Genomic DNA, 23,115 nt, shown 5'->3' on the forward strand with positions numbered 1-23,115 from the left:
CCTTCTCAAATATTGAAAACTGTCTACGTAGCCATTTAACATTGACTTAATTCCTTTAGAAGTTAAGTCAATGTGTCGGGTTAAAAGATGTGTAAGGAATTCTCCCTGCTGGCTTGAGGCTTGAATCCGGGGGTTTGATTCCCTCCTCCAGCCCATTCTCTCTCCCCATTTCACGCTTGAACTGCCCTGTCAATACAGGCGAAATGCCCCCCCAAAAGAAAAACAAAAGACTTCTCCCTCCTCCTGCCTCCTTTCAGGCAGGTCCAGGTGGTTCTGAGGTGATAGTGGCTGACTGTGTGTTCTCTGATCTTATCCTGACATGAGGGACACAACGGTACTACCCCCCCTTTCTCTTCCTCTGAGTCATCGACACCACAGAGGCGCCTGGGTTTTGATACGGTCACCTTCCTCCTGCTCCTCGTCTCCGCACCCGCATGCCACCCCATCCTGCTCCTCCCTTTCCGGGACAGCTGGGGAAGCAGCTGCAGGCCGACGGGGCATCAAACATCCCGACGGGCGAGTAATGTCCCCTTTAACCTACATGTGGCACGTCCCCGTCCTCTGACGCCTCGACCGACTCTGTCACACTTTCTATCTGCAACACAATGTTGCCTAACCAAACACACGCCTCAGATCAGAGTGTGATGATCTGCAGCTTTTCTCCTCCTCAGATCTTATTCCTCTGGGAGTAAAGCAGATGTTTGTGTCGTTTACAAAATGACAAATCAAGTGAAACAAATCAAGATGCTTGTTTCATCTAATTTGTCCTCAAAGGTCAAATCTCTGCCTGTTAGATGCAACTTCAAACTCCACAATAAATCACACTGTTACAGCAGAAGTTAACATCTTGAAGTAATAGGCAATAAACTAAAAAAAGTTTCATTCCTGCGTATGAGTTCAATCATTTAAGAGACACGTCATCTGTCTACATGTTAATAAATCAGATTTAGTCAAGGGTATAAGAGCGAGTTTAAAGTGTTTGTTAATAGTCAAAAACTAAGGGATTTAATCAAGGAAGTGATTGAGGAATAATTAGGTTGAAAACACAACTGGGTCACTCAAGGTTTATACAAAAATATCTGCACATCCAATCCATATCTATTTAAAAACCATTGTGGTGTCCAGCAACTGTCCAACAACCCTGAACAACAAATAAACATCATTAAACACACATAAAGATCTGTTCATTCATGCTCCCCAGAGAAAGAACCTTTCCACTTAGAACATAAATCTACCTCTAGTGTAACGTACTGGAATTACACCTCTGTGTGTTTCAGTCTGGCTCACCAGGTGATAAACACTACATGTTTATATGGCTCTATTAACTATTAAACATATAAACAGATGTTAACACCTGTGAGCCGAGCTGCTGTCCACAAGGGGGCAACATTTCTTTGATCTAATTATAATACTCAGTGTGAGTGAAGCATCACTGCAGCATACAGTTTGTCCTCAGGCACATGTACTCTATGATCACCTACACACACACACACACACAGACACACACATTGAACACATGCACACACACGCCGACCCCCCCTCTTCTCATTCTGTCCCCCACCTCTAGGTGCACAGGTGTGCAGACTGGATAGCAGCGTTATCCACAACACCCCGGCAGCCCTCCAGCTCTGGTGATAGAGGTGCTGGCACACATCCAGCTAATGCACACAATCACGCACAAACAGACACACACGCACACACACACCTAACAGGTATGGACATACTTGATACACACATTCCTGGGCAGTTTAAAATGTAACCATGTACACACATTCCCAATGACTCACATGTGTATACACAATCACGTATGTGCAAACACACACACACACACGCACACACACACACCCAAACACACCCGTCCCATTTGTCCTGTGTGTTGTCTGAGCAAACAGAATCTGTGGAGGAAGGACAGCACCAATTACAGCCTTTTATCCTGAGAGCACACATCATTAAAGAGAGCTCACTGGGCTGATAGGGCACACACCCAGACATAGACAGACACACACACACACACACACACACACAAACAAACACATACAAGCACCCTCAACAAACTATTTCCCATGTCCCTCTTCACTCTTTTAAACCCTCTTGATTGTCACCGATCAGCTTTTCCTTTTCCTCGTCACCCGAAGGAAACACAAATTAAAAGCCACAGTTTCGGCTGAACCACAATTTATGATACAATGACTCACATGACCTTTGAGTGATGATCATAACATGAGTTCTTGACCGGACAACTCCACTTTGGGCCCATTAGTCTCATTAGTGTCAACAGCCGCTGCTGAGAAATCATGTTTATCTGCTGGTTGAAGGATCACGACCAAAATCTAATTGTCCCCAGAAGTGAAAACATTCAAACATTTCAAGCTGATAACAAATAGACAGGAGCAGCAAAGGGAAGCATGTGACTCAAAGATCTATACCTGTAACCTTCAGTAGAGGGTGAAACACAGATTCATTACAGTTCATTGATCTGTTGGACCTTCATAAACACACCAGTGTTGTTTAGGTCCGACATGTTTCTTTTTAAAAATGTTGTTAAACCTTCTTCTGTTCAAGTTAAATCTCCTAATCTACATGTTTATAAAAAAACATGACGTAAACATGAAGAGAAAAGAATCATCAAATCAAAACAATAAACAAATCTTCCTGCAACATGAGAAGAAGTAGGCCAGACACACACACACACACTATAGGAACCAACAACATAAACAGCGGCATGCACAGCTTTATGTTGTCATTTAAGGCATGCATGTGTGTATATGTGTGTGTGTGTGTGTGTGTGTGAGATTCAGTGGTAGCCATGAGGCTTATGCTCCTTAAATATGGCATTGATTAACTCCACATGGAACAATGAAGCAGCGTCAGCGTGCTGCGTCCTATATAGCTAACCCGTTATGTGTGTGTGTGTGTGTGTGTGTGTGTGTGTGTGTTTGTGTGTGTGTGTCTGTGTGTGTGTGTGTGTGTGTGTGTGTGTGTGTGTGTGTGTGTGTGTGTGTGTGTGGTAACTAAGGAGAAGCCAGACGTCTGCAGACCACAGCTCCTCGGTTTCTTCTCCGTCTCACTCAAGAGCTTTCAGAGCAACTTCTGAGCTTCTGGAATGAACGACAAACTGACCAAGCTTCATGTTGCAGGTTCACAACGTGGTCATACCTGTAGTTTTAAACAGAGGCCTTGTAGGTTTCCCTTTATTTCATATTAGATATGAGAAGGAGTAGAGGTTGAGTATCTCCTGTTCACTAAAAATGTTCGGAACCAACAAAGAAGGAAAGCAACAAAGCGAAAATGTTGTTTTCAAGGATCAATGAAAAGCATCGGAGGACTGATGCATTCCCTTTGTTGTGATAAACACTCGCTGACACTCAATTCTCTCTGGCTCTCTGGCTCTCTCTCTCACTCGCTCTGTCTCTCTCTCTCACAATCACAGATCTGTCAGCATCAGCAGCATCCAAAGAAATCCCACTCCCATCAGTGGCTCTTTAAAACATCAATAAAGTTTTAACCATCCTCTGCAGGCAGGCAGGGTTCACCATAAACTCAAAACATACAAAAACGACAAAGCTCTGTCAGAGAATACTTGTCTGCAATCAGCTGATCAGCAGGAAAAACCCTCCAAAATAATAGTTTTATAAAGTTTGGTGAAGATCTGTCCATGTGCTCTTTAGTTATTTTGTACACAAACACACACACACACACAGGATATGCGCTGGCAAGTAGTAAATAAGAGGGAGAAACCAAACTCTGATACCTAACTTGTTCTCAATAACCAGCCTTAACCAGAAAAGCAATGTAACAGCTGGGACTTCACCTTGGCTGATGACGGCCTTGCGGTTGCGTCCGTCCAGGTCGGCCTTCTCGATGACGTGGTGTTTGGCGTCCACCCAGTACATGCGGCGGCTGGCGTAGTCGATGGTGAGGCCGTTGGGCCAGAACAGGTGCGTGTCCGCGATGACCCGCCGGTTCGATCCGTCCATGTTGGCGTACTCGATGCGCGGCGTGTTGCCCCAGTCGGTCCAGTAGATCTTCCTAAACAGGAAAAAGGGACAGTGGTGGTTCGTTTACTTGTTACCATCTGGGAGGCGTCAAGCTGTTTGAGCAGAATGAGCTGTTCCCCGTGGCGTCAGGAGGTAAACAGCTTGTTGTCAGGATCCAAGACGCAGCAGATGTCTGACAGGAACACAAAGTCTCCATCGTCTACACTCACGTCCTCAATATCTTTACTCGTCTGCTTCGGACTCAGAGGGAACAGCTACTTCTATTTTTCAATTATCCCATGCAAATGAGCTACCTAATAAGCTGAATGAGTTTTCTTGCTGTAAATTTCTCCGGGGCTTCATCTAAACCTCTCTCCTGTGCTGCAGCGTTTGAATCCAAGGTGGAAAACACGCTTAGCTGCAGATTTCATGAAATACTTGTTCCCCACAGACGCTCGCTCGCCCGTGGGCACTGCTGTGCTGCCAAACTCTAATCCCTCTCTGCTGCTTCACTACAACTGGGACACATCCAGGGGGGGGGGATATTAATATACGACTGTGTGTATAGATTGTGTGCGTTTGGACTCGTACCCCTCTATGGGGTGCAGAGCGATGGCTCGGGGCTTCTCCATGTTCTGCCACAGCAGCACCTTGCGGTGCGTCCCGTCCAGGTTGGCCACCTCGATGCGGGACGTCCCAGAGTCCGTCCAGTACAACTTGTCATGGATCCAGTCTATGGCCAGTCCACCTGATTGGAGAGAAAAACACATTTTTAAATCTGTTTCGATATAAAGTCAAGATATAGAACAAAGTTTATCTGCCACATTATCATTTGTGTGTTCATATTTTTGGAAAGAACAGAAGTTTGTGAATGCAGTTGTCCGAGTTTTAGTTTGAAAACTCAGAGGTTGTGTTGTAGCCTTGATGAGATGAAAAGGAGACATTTGAAAACGATGACAACATTTTGTGAACACTCACTTTCTATAAATAAGTCCCAGTGAGGTCATGTGATGTGTATTTCATATCAGTATGGATGTAAACTTAGGAGTCAAAGCATTTACTATGCTTCCCACAATGTTGACCTATTCTTTTAAGCGTCACCGATAACAAGTGGTTCTCTCTGTTCTTCATATCACTAGTATTTATGTATTCGCTGTATGTTGTGTTTACTGTGGGTACGTGTCTGAGGAAGGTTGGAGTCGAGGCAGATAAAGCTATAAAAGAACAAAACAGAGATTTAAGGAAGAAAGATGAGAAGCAGGGACTCGGAGGGAAATACAAAGAAGATAAAGAAAGAGTCAAAAAGGAGCCAGAGACATTGTGGCTGGGAGGAAAGCATCAAAGATAGAAAAAGAACAGAGTGAAAGAGAAGGAATAAGTGGCTAGAAAATAAGGGTCAGATATCAAAAAAGAGTTTGAACGGGATTGATGTGATTCTGCTGAACTAACAAATGACCTGGTGATGGATGAAGTGAGCGGCAGCCGAGCAGAGCTGGACACAAAACAGCCCTGTTGAATGAATTGAGAAAAAAAAAACGATTGATGAGCCGCTCGTCCTGAGTCTGAACCGGCCGTCACCCACCTGGACTCTCCAGGCCGGTGGACACCACCTCCTCCACGTTGGAGCCGTTCAGGTTGGCCTTCATGATGCGGTCCAGCGTCACGTCCGACCAGAACACCAGCTCGCGGTCGTGGTGGAAGTCCAGGGCGATGGCGTTCTCCAGGTTGTTGAGCAGCAGCGTGTACTCGGAGCGATGCGGCAGAACCTGCCGGATGTCGATGCGGTTGGCGAACAGCAGAACCGGCTCCGGCCCTGAGAGGAGGAGAGGAACGAGGACGGGGGGGGAGGGGGGAGGGGAGGACGAGCATGAGAACGGAAATTGGAAAGAGACAAGAACAAAAAAAAGTAGTAGAGCTAGGAGAGGAGTGATGGTCACTTTTAATAACACGGAGCATTAATCTCATGGAGGTGGCGGTCGGGTGCTGGCAGCCGCCGGACAGACGCTCCTGACCCGGGTTTAACTCTGGTCTGCGGCAGATTTATGGGCTGCTGCACCAGGCCTGCTCTCCACTGTACCTCCACCGAATATCTAAATCCAGACCAGACCCTCTGCATGAGCCAACCTCATTCTGAGTCCATTACCCCCGCAGCAGACGAGTGGATACAGTTACCGTCGAGGCAAGGATAAACACTGTGCCCCCGTGTTTTTATTATTAATTTATTATTTATTTTTATTGGAGGTCAAACCCCAGTGACTCTCCGTGGTCACGTGTCCAGGTTGAAACGTAGTACAGCATGTGTGTTTGTTTTTTTTCTTACCCAGAGCTTTGCAGCTGCGCTTGTCGGGTCGGAGCTCGTAGCCCTGGACGCACCAGCACTGGAACCCCCCCTCCGTGTTGGTGCAGCCCTGGCTGCAGTAGCCTTCTTCGGCACACTCGTCCACATCTAGAACATGTGGAAGAGGAGAAGACAAGAGGAGGGGCGGAGAGATTTAGAGGTTAAACAGAAAGCAAAGTGGGCAGAGGTGGGTTGAAGGTGAAACAACTTGTTCATTCTCGAGAAATTCATCCACATCCTAGTTCTCTCCGTGAATTTCTAAATTCTGAGAATACTTTAGAGCAGAAATCCAAAAGTCTGCTACACAATCATGAATTAACCTTCAGCTAAACCTCCCTCCAAGTTGCATAGAAATCATTTGAAGATTTTCAGGAAATAGCCCACTGACATGAAATCAAACAGGAGTAAACATAAACTGCAGCACTGAACATCGAAGTCCGAACTTAGATTTAGATTTCTCTCTCTACTTCCTTTGCATTGTCGTGCTACTGGTGAGGAAATTTAACTTTCTCTTCCTCCTTCATGATGCAGCCAAGTCAATGTTTTTAAAATCTCACAGTTTATTTCCTGCTTAATTGTTCTCATGTTATTTTAGGGGAAGTCCGGAGTCGACAAACTCTGCAGAGGCCACAGCCTGCTCACTCACTGTCATGTAACACACACACACAGACACACACACAGAGAGCAGTACCCTGGCAGGCTTTGCCGTCGTCCATCAGTCTGTAGCCAGTGTGACAGGTGCACTGGACCAGTCCTCTGACCATCTGACACTTCTGGGAGCAGCCTCCATTATTCTGGTTACAGTTGCCCTCGCTGGAGCGCGGCCCTGCACGGGGAACATAAACACAGCGTGCTGATTCAGTATAAATACAACCACACGCTGCAAAGAGCATCTGACTCATCGGGTGTTGAGCCTCGAAATGTGTCGAGGACAGGGACGTCTGCTTGGATGTGAGATTAAACTAAAATAGAATTTCCCTTCTAAAGGCGAGAGGGTAATGAATGAATTCCATCTACTTAACTTTTTTAAAAGCCTTTTAAATTGTCCAAATTACAGACAATTACTTTATAATTGCTCAGATTGTAATAAAAAGAACATATTAATTAGCCTGATGGGGAAACACTCTTTGCTTCATAATTCTGTAATAACACTGTAATACACTGGAAAACTCAGAAACTCTGGAAAAAGGAGAATTTCTAGAGCATTCAGGAGAGGGGTGGAGCCTAGGACGCAGCAGGTAATAACACCAACGGTAAAAAGTGGGTAAAACATTTCATAATTCTTGATCTACAATAAATTAGCGGATGTCTAAAGCATTAATGTTTAATCACATCAGTGTTCATGACTCAAACGCAGGTTTGTGGTCGTCACATTTCACATTTTGTGTATTTCTGTGCGTTTTAAAGGGAAAAACGTGAAGATTGAACGATTCTGTCTCCGGACGAGGACGTCCACTCACGGCAGTCGTGATGCGGGTGCTCGTCCGTCCCGTCCCCGCAGTCGTTGACCTCGTTGCAGACCTTCCTCTGACCGATGCAGCGTCCGTTCCCACACTGGAACTGATCCGGGGCACACGGAGGACTCTCTGTGGACGGCACAAGAGACACAAGACCTTTACCTCAGTGCTTATCCTTTAAAACATCTGTGGTTGTATCGGATCTTTGTGGGAAAATGAAGCATTTCTTCATGAAATTACACAACATGTAGGTCTCGTATTTATCTGGAACAGCCTTTGAGGAAGAGTTTGTCAGTGGAGGGCTGATCTGAGCTGTTGTCATGACAGCTTGTGTTATTTTTAGATTTAAAAAAGGAACTCACCAGTTTTCTCGCAGCCTTCTTCGTCGCTGCGATCCGAGCAGTCGTCCTCGCCGTCGCATCTCCACGACAAACGCACACAGCGTCCGGTGCCACAGCGGAACTGGTCGGCCGTGCACATGGACGTGGCTGCACACACAGACACACACACACGGGTTGTTATCATTTCATTCTCAGATACTCGTTTTCTCACTGTGATGAACGCCAGCTACTCACTGCAGTTCTTCTCATCCGATTGGTCGTCACAGTCGTACTCGCCGTCACACCTCCAGCCGGCGTTGATGCACATCCCGCTGCTGCACATGAACTCAACCGACCTGCAGGGCTGGTGGGAGGCTACACACACACACACACACAGACACACACAGACACACACAGAGACATGAGAAACAAGACAAACACAGCAGGAAACCTATAATAAACACTTTTATGGATCTTTTATCCTTGTGGAGCTGAGCTATTTCAGCTTCTTGACCATCTCTGATCTTTTCTGCTGAAATGATTTATTAGATTAATTAATTGTTCTTTTATCAATTCAGATAATTTACCAATTATTTCAGTTCCAGCCTCTCAAACGCAAGGATTAATCATGATTATTAGTGTTAACTGCAGATTAATTGATTAATCAGACAAAAATGAAACTGACTCCAAGAAGAATGACTTCACATAACTCACGCACAGAGTCACAGAGCTGGAGAATCAAATAACTAAGTTTTCTGTCCTTTCTAATTGTTTTAAATTACGCAAACACGTCCTGTGAACATTGATTAGTTGAATTTAAGTCTGGAGATCAGAGCTGTTCCACTTTTAAACCTCCCGGCTCATCTCCACGTGTGATCAGATCAAAGAGAAGCTCAAACTGGCAGCAGAGAGGAGGACGGCGGTGGACGAGAAGATTAAAGCTGAATCAAACATAAGCATCTTAAATCCCCCGATGTGTGGTAACACGCACGTGTGTGTGTGTGTGTTTGTACTTCTTTGACATCTTTCCTCCTGCTAGCATGAGTCGGCTCGTCATGGAAGCTACAGCGGGCGCGAGATAAGGGAGGAAAGAAAATGAGGAGCGAGGGGGGGGCTCAAAAAAAGAGAGAGAGAGAGATGTTGTACAGCTTCAAGCAACCGTGTGCAGACTTATCAGTTGGGCGAGAGAAGAGAGGGATGATCAAAACAGCAGGTGGGTCACCCAGGAGAGAGAGAGAGAGAGAGAGAGAGAGAGAGAGAGAGAGAGAGAGAGAACAAATACCCTGACGCCCACACACAAACACACTCACACAGTGTTCGCAATGAGGCAAAGCAAGTGTGAGCGTTTGTTGGGATGTGTGCGATTATGTTTTTGTGCGAGGGAGCGAGACGGTCGAGAAAAAAAGAGAAAGAGAGCGAGCGAGCGAGAGAGACAGAGAGAGAGAGAGAGAGAGAGAGAGAGTTCTCTAACAAAGCGCCCTTCATGTGTCTGAAGAGTCCATGCCAAGGAATGCTGTCTGTGGATGGGCTGTCTTATGCCTCTGAGGAATGCCTCCTCTCTTAGTGTGTGCGTGTGCGTGTGTGTGTGTGTGTGTGTGTGTGTGTGTGTGTGTGTGTGTGCGACCACAAACTATATGTAGGTTTCAAAAAAGCAAAAGACTTTTTCCAGCGAATCAGAATTCCATCCGCTTTAAACACATTTAAAAACACCGGCGGCTTTAATTCTGGATGAACTCTGGTTTAAACACATAACGTGAATAAATAAACAAATGGGGCAGTTTCAGTGAGTAATTAAAAATAAAGAAGGACAACAGGAAATAAAAAACGTTGGGGGACATGAAGTCCAGATGGTTGCTGTGCATCGGGCAGGATGTGAACTGATCTGTGAACTGTTCTGTGATCCCGGTTTGGTTTTTTAATGGTGACAATGCGGCACGTAGTCACACGGACACATCTGCATTTCAAACCTTTAAACACACAAACAAGCCATGTGTGTGTACGTGTGTGTGTGTGTGTGTGTCCTGCAGTACCTACTCAGTATCTAATATGAGCCGTTGTGTTTTCACCGCTCTTCTATTATTACTTTTTTCTTCAAAGCCAGTCGACAGTACGAGCTTTCATGCCAGCTCGACTTTCAGATGAGAATAAAAAAGAAAAGCTAAACACATCAAACGCGAGGCAGCAATTAGAGGAACCTGGATGTGGGAGGAGATGACGGAGGAGGAGGAGGAGGAGGAGGAGGAGGAGGAGGAGGAGGAGGAGAGCGGCTCCGTCAACTAACGTGACCCCACACACGATCAAACGCTGGTTCCAAACCTCCCTTATCACACACTGCAGATAACGGCATCAAAGAGAGAAACCACCACGTAGGAGTGTGTGTATGTGTGTGTGTGTGTGTGTGTGTCAGTCAGCTGATTGCAGCTTGAGCATCAAACAGTACTTTCTAGTATTTGAAGGAATTCAGTTTAGCAGGGATAAGTTTGTGTGTGTGAAGTCGTTTTTGTTTACTCTCTGAGACTCATTCCAGCACAGACACATCTGGATCTGGACCACAGCCCGGTCCTAAGAATGCAAAAAAACTACTTTCTGAGGTCATGCTTAAGTTTTGGGGTTTAAAGTTTTTCGTTACACAATCAACACAAATCAACGCAGCGGTTCCAGCTCTACCATATTTTGGGAATCTTAAAAACCTGGAGCTCTCTGTACTGGTGAGGTCAGAAAGTGCTTCATTAGGAACTGGAGTGCTGGAGTTTAAATGAGCCCTGAAACTTGGTTTTTTAGTGTTTGGGGTTGGAAGGAAAACAGTTTGTTAAAAATGAGTCCCAACGGAGACCAGTGTACATGTGTGTGTGTGTGTGTGTGTGTTCGTCAGTGTGTGTGTGTCTGTGTGTGTGTGAGAAGTCAGAGATGAGAGAACGAGGGGCGAGATGCTGGGAGATTTGTCGGCAGCAGAGAGCGTCTCTGGAGTGAAGCGAGCGAAACACGATAGACTGTGTTAATCAGGACCATGGCTGCACTCGGTGTGTGTGCGACAGTGTGTGTGTGTGTGTGTTACAGTGACTTAAAACATGTAACAGGCCAAGTGTTCTCCAGCTCTGACAGACGCTGCTGAGCGGCGGTCTGGAAACAGCAGCTGCTCGTGAGCTCAAGCTGCCGTCGGGTGTTAGGACATGAAATCCACACTAAACGTTGAGATGAGGAACAGTTGTTGGACGCTGGACACCGGAGGCATCTGTTCAAGTATCTGAAACTTCAATTAACGTAGTATTTTTTGTACAGTATTAAGTATTTGTCACTTGGGGAAGACAGTTCATTATTAAAAAAAGAGTTGAACTGGAAAACTGTGGTTGTTGAAGACCAAGTTGATCCATCGTCTCAAATACGAGGATTTTACTTGTTTCTCTGTTTTACATTAAAGTGAAGTGAAGATATAAGTGTCAGTGTGTCCAGATGATAATAAACTTTATTTATACACCACTTTCTTTAACAAAATTACAAATCGCTGAACACAAAGAAGAAAAGGGAATTAAAAAGCAGCAGTTAAAAGAAAGAGAAAGACGTGCATATCGTAAAACAGGAGTCGCGTGAGGAAATAAGAGTGATATTCATTAAAGCTTTAATAAAAAACAGTGTTGAGGAGAGTTTTGAAAGACAAAGGGGACAAGCGGAAATAAAGGAAGATATTGTTCTTATTTTCTTTCTAGTCTATTCGATGTCTTCCAGTTATTATGTGGACAAGTCTCCACAGAAAAGTCTAATTGGTGGGCGTGCAGATGTCACTTGATCATCGCACAAACATCCCGATGAGCTTGTGATGTGCGTTTAAACTCCAGTTGAACCAGTGCAGCTCGGCAACAGAAAGCTGTGGGACATGAGGACGAGCCGCTGTGTGGGGACACGTGTGCAGTTCGGCCATCGGGAAACATGGAGAGGAACGAGTGAAGCAGAAGAAGAAAAGGAGAGGAGAGGAGAGGAGAGGAAGAGAGACGAGTCGAAGCAAAAGAGAAGAAACTTAAAAGTCTTAACGAAGGAAGAGGAGGAGGAGGAGGAGGACTGATCTCTCAGAAGAGCTTCATCTTCATCTCTTACGCAAGAGAGTGTTTAGTGAGAGCCTGGAGCGACGCCACAGCTCCTTAAGAGTGTGTGTGTCTGTGTGTTTGTGTGTGTCTGTGTGTGTGAGTGTGAGTAGATAACAACAGCTCACCGTGAGCATTACACCAGCAGAACAGGTCTCCACTGTAACAAGGCTTTTTTTGTTTTAGTCTTTTAAGATTTTAAATCTGCACAGTGAGGAGTGTTTTGTTTGTCCAAAGCCCCCCCCCCCCCCCCCCCCCCTCACGTCCATCTGATGGACAGTTCTGCTTCTTTGGGGATTCATCCATTTTTATGAGTAGAGTGGAGAAGGGGGGGAAAAGTGCAGTGACAAGCAAAGTGTGGACGGAAAAACCGTGTGTGATTGACGCTTGTCAGACGAGGTCACGTTGCAGCCGCTGACCTCGTCCTCGTGTGATTCTACGAACATCCCACAGAGGAACCGGGGAACACTGGATGTTTTTTAGGGAACGTGCAGAAATCGGGAGAGATTGTGTTTGAATGAATTCTTCTTTCAGGTCAATGTCGGGTCTTTCTAATGTTAGAACAGTCTGTAAATAAAGATGGACGACACTTGTCCACTTCATCCAATAAAGCCAAAGTTTCTTGGATACGTGTGCCGCCATTTTGGGCTTTTGATGTTATTTGTATCTAGAGTCAACACATCATGAGTCTGTCTCAGCCGTCAATGGTCAATGTCCCCATCCACTAACACGGAGGAGGCAAGGTTAACGATCTATACCTCCGCCGGCCACCAGGAGTCAATCAAGATATCTTGGCTTCACTTTTTAGGTCATTTATAAGTCGTCCATCTTTAAATACAGTCTGTAGCGTGAAGACATGTTGGTGCACGAGTGACGTTAAAACTCACAACAGTCCGACTCGTCCGACCAGTCCCCGCAGTCGTCGTCCCCGTCGCAGTGGTAAATGTCCAGGATGCAGCGTCCATACGCGCACTGGAACTCCTCCACGCTGCAGGTGGCCGTCATCACGTCCGACGCTGCAGAGACACAGACACACACGTCAAACAGAAGCTGAGAGAGACGCTGCAGCAGCTTGAGGACACTTTGAAGCTTCCAGTGTTCGTGAACAGATCTGAGGTCAGATCACTGTTACGACTCTTTACAGGCTCTGCAGCAGCGCCGTCAGGTTGCATCTCAGTTCACAAGCAGCGGGACAATAACCAGATTGTTCCACTTCTTTATTTTTTGGCACTGATGAATCACGATGCTGCAGTTTGGAGATTTTGTGAAGGAGCAGACTTTGTGCCCCGTCTGGAATCTACAAACATGGTTTCTCAGATATGGAAACTTATTTGTTCAGAATCACTTATTTCCGCTTTTGGATTTAAGTCTTTGGATATGAGGGAGGGGGGGGGGGGGGACCCGTAATATGATTAATGACTTTTCTTTTCATCCAGACAGGGAGACAGTAAGTTCCCTGTTTTAAGTCTTCTGGCTCGTCACATGTCTGATAAAAAGCCACATTGAAATCCCAATAAAACACACATTCACACACACACAATAACACACAATTACTTACGGCAGTTTTCCTCATCTGACCCGTCCTTACAGTCCGTGTCCCCGTCACAGTACCAGTGCTCGGCGATGCAGCTGCTGTCTGTGCAGCGGAACTCCTTGTCCGAACATTTACGCATGTCTGTGACAGACGACACACGGGTTATGTATTAAAGACGTTTGTACATGCTGGTGTGTTTCTGTTTGAATCTCTGTGTGTGTGTGTGTGTGTGTGTGTGTGTGTGTGTGTGTGTGTGTGTGTGTGTGTGTGTTAGGCCTGCCACTTTTTCAAAAAGTCCAAAATCATAGTTCCTTGGAAATCTTAGTTCTTTTATATAAATTCTTTCATGTTTGCTTTGATTTCATATTTACTTGTTTACCTCATGTCTTTACTTTCTATTCTGTCTGTTACTCTTCATTTCTTTTAAAATTCTTAATTTAGTCTTGCCTTATGTTGCTGCGTGAGCATTTTCAAAAGATGCATTGCATTCTGGGAGAATAATTCATGGATCTTGATGAACATGTTTATGGGACCTGTTCTAATATGAGCTTTACCCCAAACGTTAAAATGAATGTGTGTGTCCTCATGGGAGAGCGTGGCCTAGGGGATAGAGCGGGTGTTCTGCAACAAGAAGGTTGCCGGTTTGAATCCCACTCTTTCCCATCTGCATGCCTAAGTGTCCTTGGCAAGACACTGAACCCTTAAAATGGCCCCTTATAAATGCTGAGTGTTCTAAAAATGTAAGTCGCTTTGGAGAAAAGTGTCAGCTAAATGACATGTAATGTAATGTAATGTAATGTAATGTAATGTAATGTGTCTTCACCCACCACACTGTTCATCGCTGTTGTCCCCACAGTCGTTGTCCCCGTCACAGTGCCAGAGGCTGCGGATACAGTAGCCGTTCTGGCAGTGGAACTCGTCTTCCTCACACTCCCTGGGAGCTGCAGAGAGAAAGAGAGAGAGAGAGACAGAGAGACAGAGAGAGAGAGACAGAGAGAGGAGAGGAAAAAGAGTTTCAGAGGACACAACGAGGAGGACACCACGAGAGCAAACCAGCAAATACCGAGCAGGAATGTGATTAGAGGCGGCCGTCCCTGAGCCGTGCTGACAGTATTTCAAATTGGACCGACACTGGACAAACTGTGTAATAACTGTTATGTTAGGCACAAAACAAAGAAAGTGAGATCTTTTTTTTAACTCCATAAACAGCCGGGACTCTCAAACTCAGAACTAAAGAGACCAACGGACAGCTACTGCCACAGAGCGAGGAGGACGACTGAATCAAGTCAAGAACATGTGCACTCCAGTAAAGTAATAACTGTATTTATACAGCACTTTTTAACGAAAACAAAAAGTCATGAAACCAAACCACCTCAGCGAGTGGCTGTAAAAGAAAAGGGGTCGGTGATTTATCCCCCCCCGGGGAGAACAGAGGCCGTGGTCGGCTTGAATTAATGTTGGAGCATAAAAAGAAACACTTAAAACATCCATAGAAAAATCTCAAACCACATTTCAAGCATAATCCGCATCTCCGGTGTCAATCTGTAAACTAACTGTGCTGCTAACGCGTGTAGATCAACCAGAACAGGAACTGATACACTGCATGATATAAAAAAGGGGGCGTTCAGTTAAAATTCCTTTGATTCTAAACCAGCAAACAAGACTAGAAAAGCTTCTTTAAAACAAAAAACCTTAACAATAATAATCCCCAAACTCTCATTAATCTGTTTTGAAATATTCAATATTGATAAATTTGGAATAAACAGAGGAACAGCATGAAACCATCATGGTTCACAACTGATCTTCAGTTCAGGGCTCTGAGTCCAGTTTCCCTGAGCTTCACCCCAGAGCAGATTGAAAGCTGACCAGCAAAACCCCAGTCCTCCAACACAGGCATGCTTAGAACTGTACTGGTTTTCTAATTCATTATAACCACGACTATGGGGGACATTAAATCCTCCTGCAGGAAACATCCAAACCAGGTTTGACCACATTTTAACAATATACAGGAAAATTGCATTAAACTTTTTTCTGTTCAAAAATCCAATTTGAAGCAGAAAGCTAAATAAAAGGTCATTTCTTAACAGACCCACAGATTCGGGACTGGTTTCTTCCACCGAACCCGAGAACCAGCAGCCTGTCTGGTATCTTGATTGAATGAGGTTAGAATACGTTGTTTTACAAGACATTCAACCTTGAGACAAGCGATAAGTCACGTGTGTCATTCAGAACAACAGCCCTGACGATCCAGTCGGACACAAGTCACTCCCTCCGCTGACATTGACTGTGTTTCCCTTTCATCCCGTTCAATCATCCGCCCTTTTCTTCTTTTATCACACCTGCATCGATAAAAGGCCGAAGGGATTTATCAGAACACCTTCTCCTTCTACTGTTAGAGCCACAATCGATGGCAAAGCCCGGCCACGCACGCCCGGGGCCGGGTAAACAGCCTCGTCAAGGAGAACCAATGATGGATGGCCTCTGGCAGGAGGTGATCTATAATTTATCACTGTCGGGTGTGAGTGTTGGACAGATGAGACAAACAGGGACAGATAAGGAGAGACGGAGGCACTGAGATTTGGAAATGGACACGCGCCACTTCTGAGGAGAGCCTGTGTATTTATATGGGTTTTTGTGTTTTTGTTTGTGTAAAAGCATATTTGTATACCTCTGGCTAGTAAATATTTCTGCAGGGCTAAAGAAGAAGGATCACAGGAGACGCTTCCATGTTAGTTGACGGTTTATGGCCCAAGACAAAACGTCAAAGATGGTTTCTGTTATGTGAGTGTTTTTCTTCAAATTTGGGTTTTGATTAGATATTTGATGCTATAAAAACAGAGGGAAAAGCACGATCGGCAGCTGAGACTGACTCGTGATTGGCTGAGGGCTCATATCTGCGGCTCCACCCCCTGGTCACTACTGACACAAAGACAAATAACGTCTCTGGTGCAAGACGGCAGCGTTCGTATATCTGGGATATTTACTACAGTCTATTGTCTGTGAACTGACCAGGATCCTCCTTTATCAACACATGAATAATGGTAATACAATTAAATATCATTAATAATGCTTATAAATAACCTTATACATAGTTGTGGCATGTTAATACCTCAGCTATGATACTATACTGATACGATAAGTAAACATTATGCAATACATCTCTCTACTAAACCTCCACTGACCTCACTAACCTCTGCTGCTGCTGCTACCCCCCCCCCCATCCAAACAAAGAACAGAATTTAATCACAACAGCAGGTCCAAATGAGAATTTAATTCTACCTGCTCTATTGACGGATCCACTCATTTAATCTATTATTCAACTTGTTTGAAAATAATTGAATTCCCCCCCCCCCCCTCGCTCCCTCTCCCCTCCCACCAGTGATGTAAACAGAGGGAGGTCAGAGGTCAACAGGCCCTCAAGACGCTCATCATTCACACAGCAGCCCAATCACAAAGGGCAAAGGGCGCTGGGAGTCATTACCAGGCCGCCTGCATGTGTGTGTCTGTGTCTGTGTGTGTGTGTGTGAGGTGAAATAGTGTTGTGTTTCTCCTTCTGTGAAATGTTTTCAGAATATCTCATGTTCAAACACACACACAGTCGCACAGAGACACACCTCCGTCTGAAACCTCGACAACCACTCCAGCTCCAGCCGAGCGTGGGGGATCCAGCTCCACCCTCTTTTTCTAAATAATAAAATAAAACCACTGCGTGTGTGGGGAGAAACAAAACACACTGGGAGGTGAAAGATAGACCCGAAGAGAAAGAGAGAAACATGAAATAATAAGTAGTTTGGGGAACAGGGGAGGGGAGAGAAATTTACTGAGCATGGAGATGAAAAATTCATCGCCCGGCTTCCCCATCAGGAAGTGATTTGGTGTCTGGCGGCTGATCCAGTATGTGGGTCAAGCAGGTAGGGTAAAGAATCTCTGGATGACAGACGGAGGAGAAAAGTCATTCGGACGAGAAGGAGCGAGGTGGCCTGTAACTGATGTCCACACTAAACACACAAGATGGAAAACAATGGGTTTCATGTCACTGGGAAGTTCAGGCTGAATCGGCTACTGGAGATATTGTTAAAGCTCCTCCAATCAAGGCTTTGGGTGATGACAAACTTAATTGTGAGCAGAGAAATGCACATTTTAGTTGACACTTAGTGTACAAACGTTTGATTTACTTTCTCCACGTTCTGGGTTTACATCCTGTTCATTTTAAACATCACTGGGAAGTCACCACAGCTCCATCTTCACAGTGACTGTGAGGTAACGGCAGAAACACGACCTTCAGACCGATCAGATACGTGCACCTATCAACGCCAACGCTTCGCCAGGTGCCAGCTTCGCCAGATGCTGCAGCCCCCCCCCCCCCGTGTTGGCACCACCGCTGCACCAACACAACTTCGTCCAGATAACTGAGAGAGCTGTTTTTCTGAATGAGGCCTAACCACCTTGAAATAATGCAAATTAGCGTTCACCTGTTTCCTCACAGTCTGCGGCACTAACTCATTGAGCAGCCCCTCTAGAAAAGGGAGGGACAGACTGTAGCTTTCCAATAATGTCCTGAGTATCCTAAAGGTCCTCACAAAGACAGAAACACAGGAGCATACACAAACACACACAGACACACACACAGACACACACTTCAGCACCTCAGGCGGCAGAGCAGAGATACAGAAATATGACAGAAATAGATACTGTCCCTGCTTTACCCACTGCCGGCCACATGCTGCCTGGCAGGCAGCTGAGGGGTATTTTAGAACATGTGCACATGCATGTGAATACACACACACACAAACACACACACACACACACACACACAGACGTACACTCACAAACACAATTTCGAGAGGTCAGCACTCCAACAGTCACCACACGAGACATTCTGTCACCTTTGCCCTCAGTTTGTTGCTATTTTTATTTTTGGAGGTACTTGTATGTGCATGTGTGTGTGTGTGTGTATGGGTTTGTGTGTTTGTTGTGTGTGTGTACTTGTGAGACAGGCAGGCAGCTCCTTCAGACTCAAAAACAAACACCTCATTGCACATGGCTGCCTCAAACATCTGTCCACTTTAATAACTCATCCCCATGAGCCTGACAGAGCAGGTCGTCTCTATTGTGTGTGTGTGTGTGTGTGTGTGTGTGTGTGAGATGACTGTGTGTGTGTCGGTGTGGACACGGGGAGGCTCTACTTACGACAGTCCTGCTCGTCGGAGTTGTCCTCACAGTCGTTGTCTCCGTCACACACCCACGAGCGACGGATACATTTGCCGTTGTCGCAGTGGAAGTCGAGCGGCGAACAGGTCGGGAGCACTGCAGACAAACAAGGAAGGTAAACAAGTGGGTCAGTGGCAATAAACAAACAAACAAACAAACCATGGAACTGAGGAGGAGGAGGAGGAGGAGGAGGAAAGAGGAGTTCTGGAGCAAAGACAAAGGCTTTGACACTTATTGTGTGAAATCACATTAGTTGTTCAGGTTTTTGTTCTCACCTGTGAATAGATTAAGATTAAGGTACATTTATTTAAGATTAAGATTAAGATTAAGGAATGTTTAAATAAAATGTGAGTGATTGATGGATTGAAAACCTTAAACTTTGAGGTTTTGTTTGTTGGTTGTGCTCCACTCAGATGTGGTGGGAAATATTCATCATATTTTTTTTTTTTATCTCTCTACATAAATCAATTCATTGAAAATATAAGAAGACCTGCAGATTATTGAATAGCATTGACAGCTCTCCTAAAAGTGAAAACAAGTCTTGATCACCACCTAGTGGCTGGCAGCAGTATAGGTCATACACCCCCTCTCCTCCATGTTTGCGGATGGGACATGAACGTTCTTACGACGTGTTCACGTTTCTGTGAGGTTTGGTTCTAAGAAGTTATTTGATGCTATAAAAACATTGTGATTGACAGCAGAGACGTGATTAAGCTTTTGCGTATCAGCGAGGAAATCAAGACCTTCCCTGATCGCTACTTCCTGTGGCTCCAAAAGACGTAATCTGCTCAAGATGGCAGTGTGATCGTATCAGGAAGTGGAGACGCGTTGTCCATCTTTAAACACAGGCTCAGTTCATGATGTGATGTTTATCCAAACACGGAGATGAACCCTTTACTGACTTCCCCCCATCGTCTTTAAATGGGGTTGGTTCTGTGTGTGGTCTCAGTTCAGCCAGGGCCTGATCCGGACCCGGCCGACCTCCTCTCTCCCACCTCCTCACCCCGAGACCCAGGGAGCAGCACTGAGTCCAGCTCAGCTCGGCTCAGCTCGGCTCAGCGCATTCCTCCTTAACTTCATATCCGCTCTAAGTGCAGCTACTCGCTATCTAAGCAGAGTCCGAATGACTGGCCCTTTGTCATCCACAGACAGAGCTAATTTAATTACAGGCCAGAGAGGGATGGGGAGAGGGGAGCGAGGGGAGGAGGAGGAGGACGAGGGAGCGGTAACTCCTTACACTGGACTCTCACCAGCCTGTCAATACCAGACATGAAATATTGACGGAGCAACGCAGACATTATGAAAAATGTATGACGTCACGCGGCGGGTTAAGCAGCGAGGCAGCCAGGCGGACGAGTCAGGGCTCAGGGAGTGAATTAAGTAAGTGAGAAAGAGTGTGTGTGTCTGTGTGTGTGTGTGTGTGTGTGTCGGGGTGTGGCCGTGGTCTCTAGGGGAAGTAAAGCCCCACTGACCCACATACCCCTGCATGGATATTCCATTATTCAGAGTGAAACACAAAGAGAGGGAGAGACACACATACACACACACACCACACAAAAGCAAAGACAACTCTCCCAATTTCTCCTTTGTCAATCTCTTATGCTCGTCACCTTCTGATGAACTCCCTCTCTCTCTCTCTCTCGGCCATAATTACATGGACGTACCGGGGGTTTGGCTCCGTCTACATATATATTATGCATTATTGGAAGCAATTATCTGAAATCCCACCATCTCTTTATTTTCTGTGCTTTCAGGCGGCTGCTGGATTCACTTCATCCAACCCTGGTCTGAAAATAAACTTAAAGAGGGGGGGGGGGTTGAGCAAGTCAATGTAAGACTAAAGAAAGTTTATGAGGGTGCAAATAATACAAAAAAAGTTTCTCACAAATTTTAAGGATCATACTTAGGAATATAGTCAATCTGGTGAATGTTTGATTAGAAATTTCAAATTTCTGATAAAAATGCGAAGCAGCTTGAAAAACTTGTATATTAGACGTTTTGTAGTATTTGACAGACATCTCAATATCTTTCTGGCTTGACAGATTTTTTTCAAACAAACTGCTAAAAGTTAATAAATCAGTTTGGGCTCCGAGGAGGTTGATGATGTATTTCAAACCAAAACAAGTTATAGATTAATCAAGAAAATACATCAATAGACTACTTATACATGTCAGCTTGGAATATATTCTTCATGGTTTTGACCCTGAGAATCCAAATGAGGCTGGACAAATATTAAAGAAACTCCAACGACATGGAAGATGAGTTTATTAATACAATTATTATTGATTGCTTCCGTTTTTATCAAACCTAATGATCTGTGACAGTCAGCAGATTTATGTCCACAGCCAACAGGAGGTTATGAAAATGCTGCTTCTCAACATTTCAATAAATAATTCAGCTTGTCTGATCAAGAAGAGAGAGAGCCCGGTTAACAAGGACACACACAGACACACACAGACACACACACAGACACACACGAGATAAACAAACACACACTCATCTACAGTGCAGAGTTCTTGAGGCCCACAAATTGGGGGCGATGGAAAATGAATGCAAATAAATATACTTCACGCTATGTCTTTCACTAACACACACACAAACAAACACACACATACACACAGAGTAGGTGCGGCCTGCTCCTCGTATCAGGTGGATCAACAGGGTGCATGCTGGGAAGGTTGATGAGGTCTCCGGGCGCTTTGATCTGTCTTATCACACAGATTCTACTCAGCTCAGCGCAGCATTCTCACAACCACTGCATTCCACTGAGGCTGACACACACACACACACACGCGCACAGGCACGCACGCACGCACACAGGCACGCACACACACACAGAGGCACACACACAGGCACACACGCATGCCTTATAACCCTAACTTTGTCCAATGTTTGTTGCACTTAAAATCGTGTTATGTAACTTTTCAGCATGAGCACGTTCCCATCCTCTTGCCTTAATCTTATATTTCCCAGAATGCATTTCACCCTCAATTGAAGGGGGGGGGGGGGGGGGAAGAATCCGTGTGCTGAATGTGCCAAAGTTGACAATAATATTGATGATACACACATTTTCCCAGCCAAGAGAAAAGAAGGTGTGTTGACTGAATTATTATGCCGCAGCAAAAACACATCAAAGATGGTGTTATATTTCACAAGCTGGCATCACGAGCAAAAACACTGGTCGGTATTCACTGGGACACTTTCAACCAGTGAGCTCGGTTGTTATTGTGATTGAGTCACCTTCCATCAGTGAGAAATCTGCAACACAGGCTGTTAATGTTTTGGAAATTTGCTTAAAACCTGCAGAATCAAATCGACCCACACAGACACTTGTAGGTGACACAATAACACAAACTGTTGTTGCCTTTTTCCTTACATGTCCGAAGTGCTGCAGCGTTTACATGTTTAAAAGACACACACACACACACACACACTGACCTTCACCGGCGGCCTTTTCTCATGCCAACTCCGGAATTCCCAGTTGCATCCTACAGGTCGTTCCCACACACACACACACACAGACACACACACACACCCTGACCTTCACCGGCGGCCTTTTCTCATCCCAACTCCGGTATTCCCAGTTGCATCCTACAGGTCGTTCCCACACACACACACTCACAGACACACACCTGCTATTCCCATCATCACTGGTTCCTCCTTTCACATTAATGATACACAAACACACAAAGTGAAGAGAAAACAGGAGATCAGTGTTTATTACTGATGGTTTTACTCATCAAATATAAAAATAATAATCATTTTGGTGACCGGGTGGTTTATGGTTTATCTGTGTGGGTAAATATCACAGAGCTCGCTGCTCATCATTTTTCATGGATAGTAAATCTCAATGACAGTTTGACATTTCACAGACATGACAGCTAATTTGAAACTAATCATTAAAAATACAGTGCATCAGATGCTCGGTTACACTCTTAGGGAGTTGGCTTACCTAGATCATTTTATTTTATTGTTTACTTTTCTGTGTAACCAAACAAATACTACGAGTACACACGCTACCTGTCAAAGATACCCAATACTACTTGTTTAAGTCCATCGATGCAGTAATGCAGGTTTTTCTGTGGAGAGGATTTCAGACATGAACTCCAGAAAATGTCTCTGAATCTTCTCTCTAAGTTGACAACTTTGTCTGCGTCCTCTGTGTGTAGCATCATGTTAGGTCAGGTGGAAAATCCAGCAAA

At 45.0% G+C, this 23,115-nt stretch overlaps 1 protein-coding gene across 2 annotated transcripts in view; it reads right to left on the reverse strand.

The window, feature by feature from the left end:
- lrp4 (low density lipoprotein receptor-related protein 4) overlaps positions 1-23,115 on the reverse strand; it is a 103,768-nt gene that overhangs the window by 18,021 nt on the left and 62,632 nt on the right. For both annotated transcript variants that reach the window (XM_062392988.1, XM_062392976.1), the window contains exons 3-14: positions 18,893-19,009; positions 14,530-14,643; positions 13,727-13,843; positions 13,056-13,184; positions 8,348-8,467; positions 8,135-8,260; positions 7,776-7,901; positions 7,007-7,141; positions 6,298-6,423; positions 5,560-5,790; positions 4,569-4,725; positions 3,812-4,029 (exon numbers count right to left, since the gene is read on the reverse strand). In XM_062392988.1, the coding sequence (XP_062248972.1) occupies positions 3,812-4,029; positions 4,569-4,725; positions 5,560-5,790; positions 6,298-6,423; positions 7,007-7,141; positions 7,776-7,901; positions 8,135-8,260; positions 8,348-8,467; positions 13,056-13,184; positions 13,727-13,843; positions 14,530-14,643; positions 18,893-19,009 (1,716 nt within the window). The remainder of the gene's footprint in view (positions 1-3,811; positions 4,030-4,568; positions 4,726-5,559; positions 5,791-6,297; positions 6,424-7,006; positions 7,142-7,775; positions 7,902-8,134; positions 8,261-8,347; positions 8,468-13,055; positions 13,185-13,726; positions 13,844-14,529; positions 14,644-18,892; positions 19,010-23,115) is intronic.

This window comes from Platichthys flesus, chromosome 1 (genome assembly GCF_949316205.1).
Source record: "Platichthys flesus chromosome 1, fPlaFle2.1, whole genome shotgun sequence".
NCBI lineage: Eukaryota > Metazoa > Chordata > Actinopteri > Pleuronectiformes > Pleuronectidae > Platichthys > Platichthys flesus.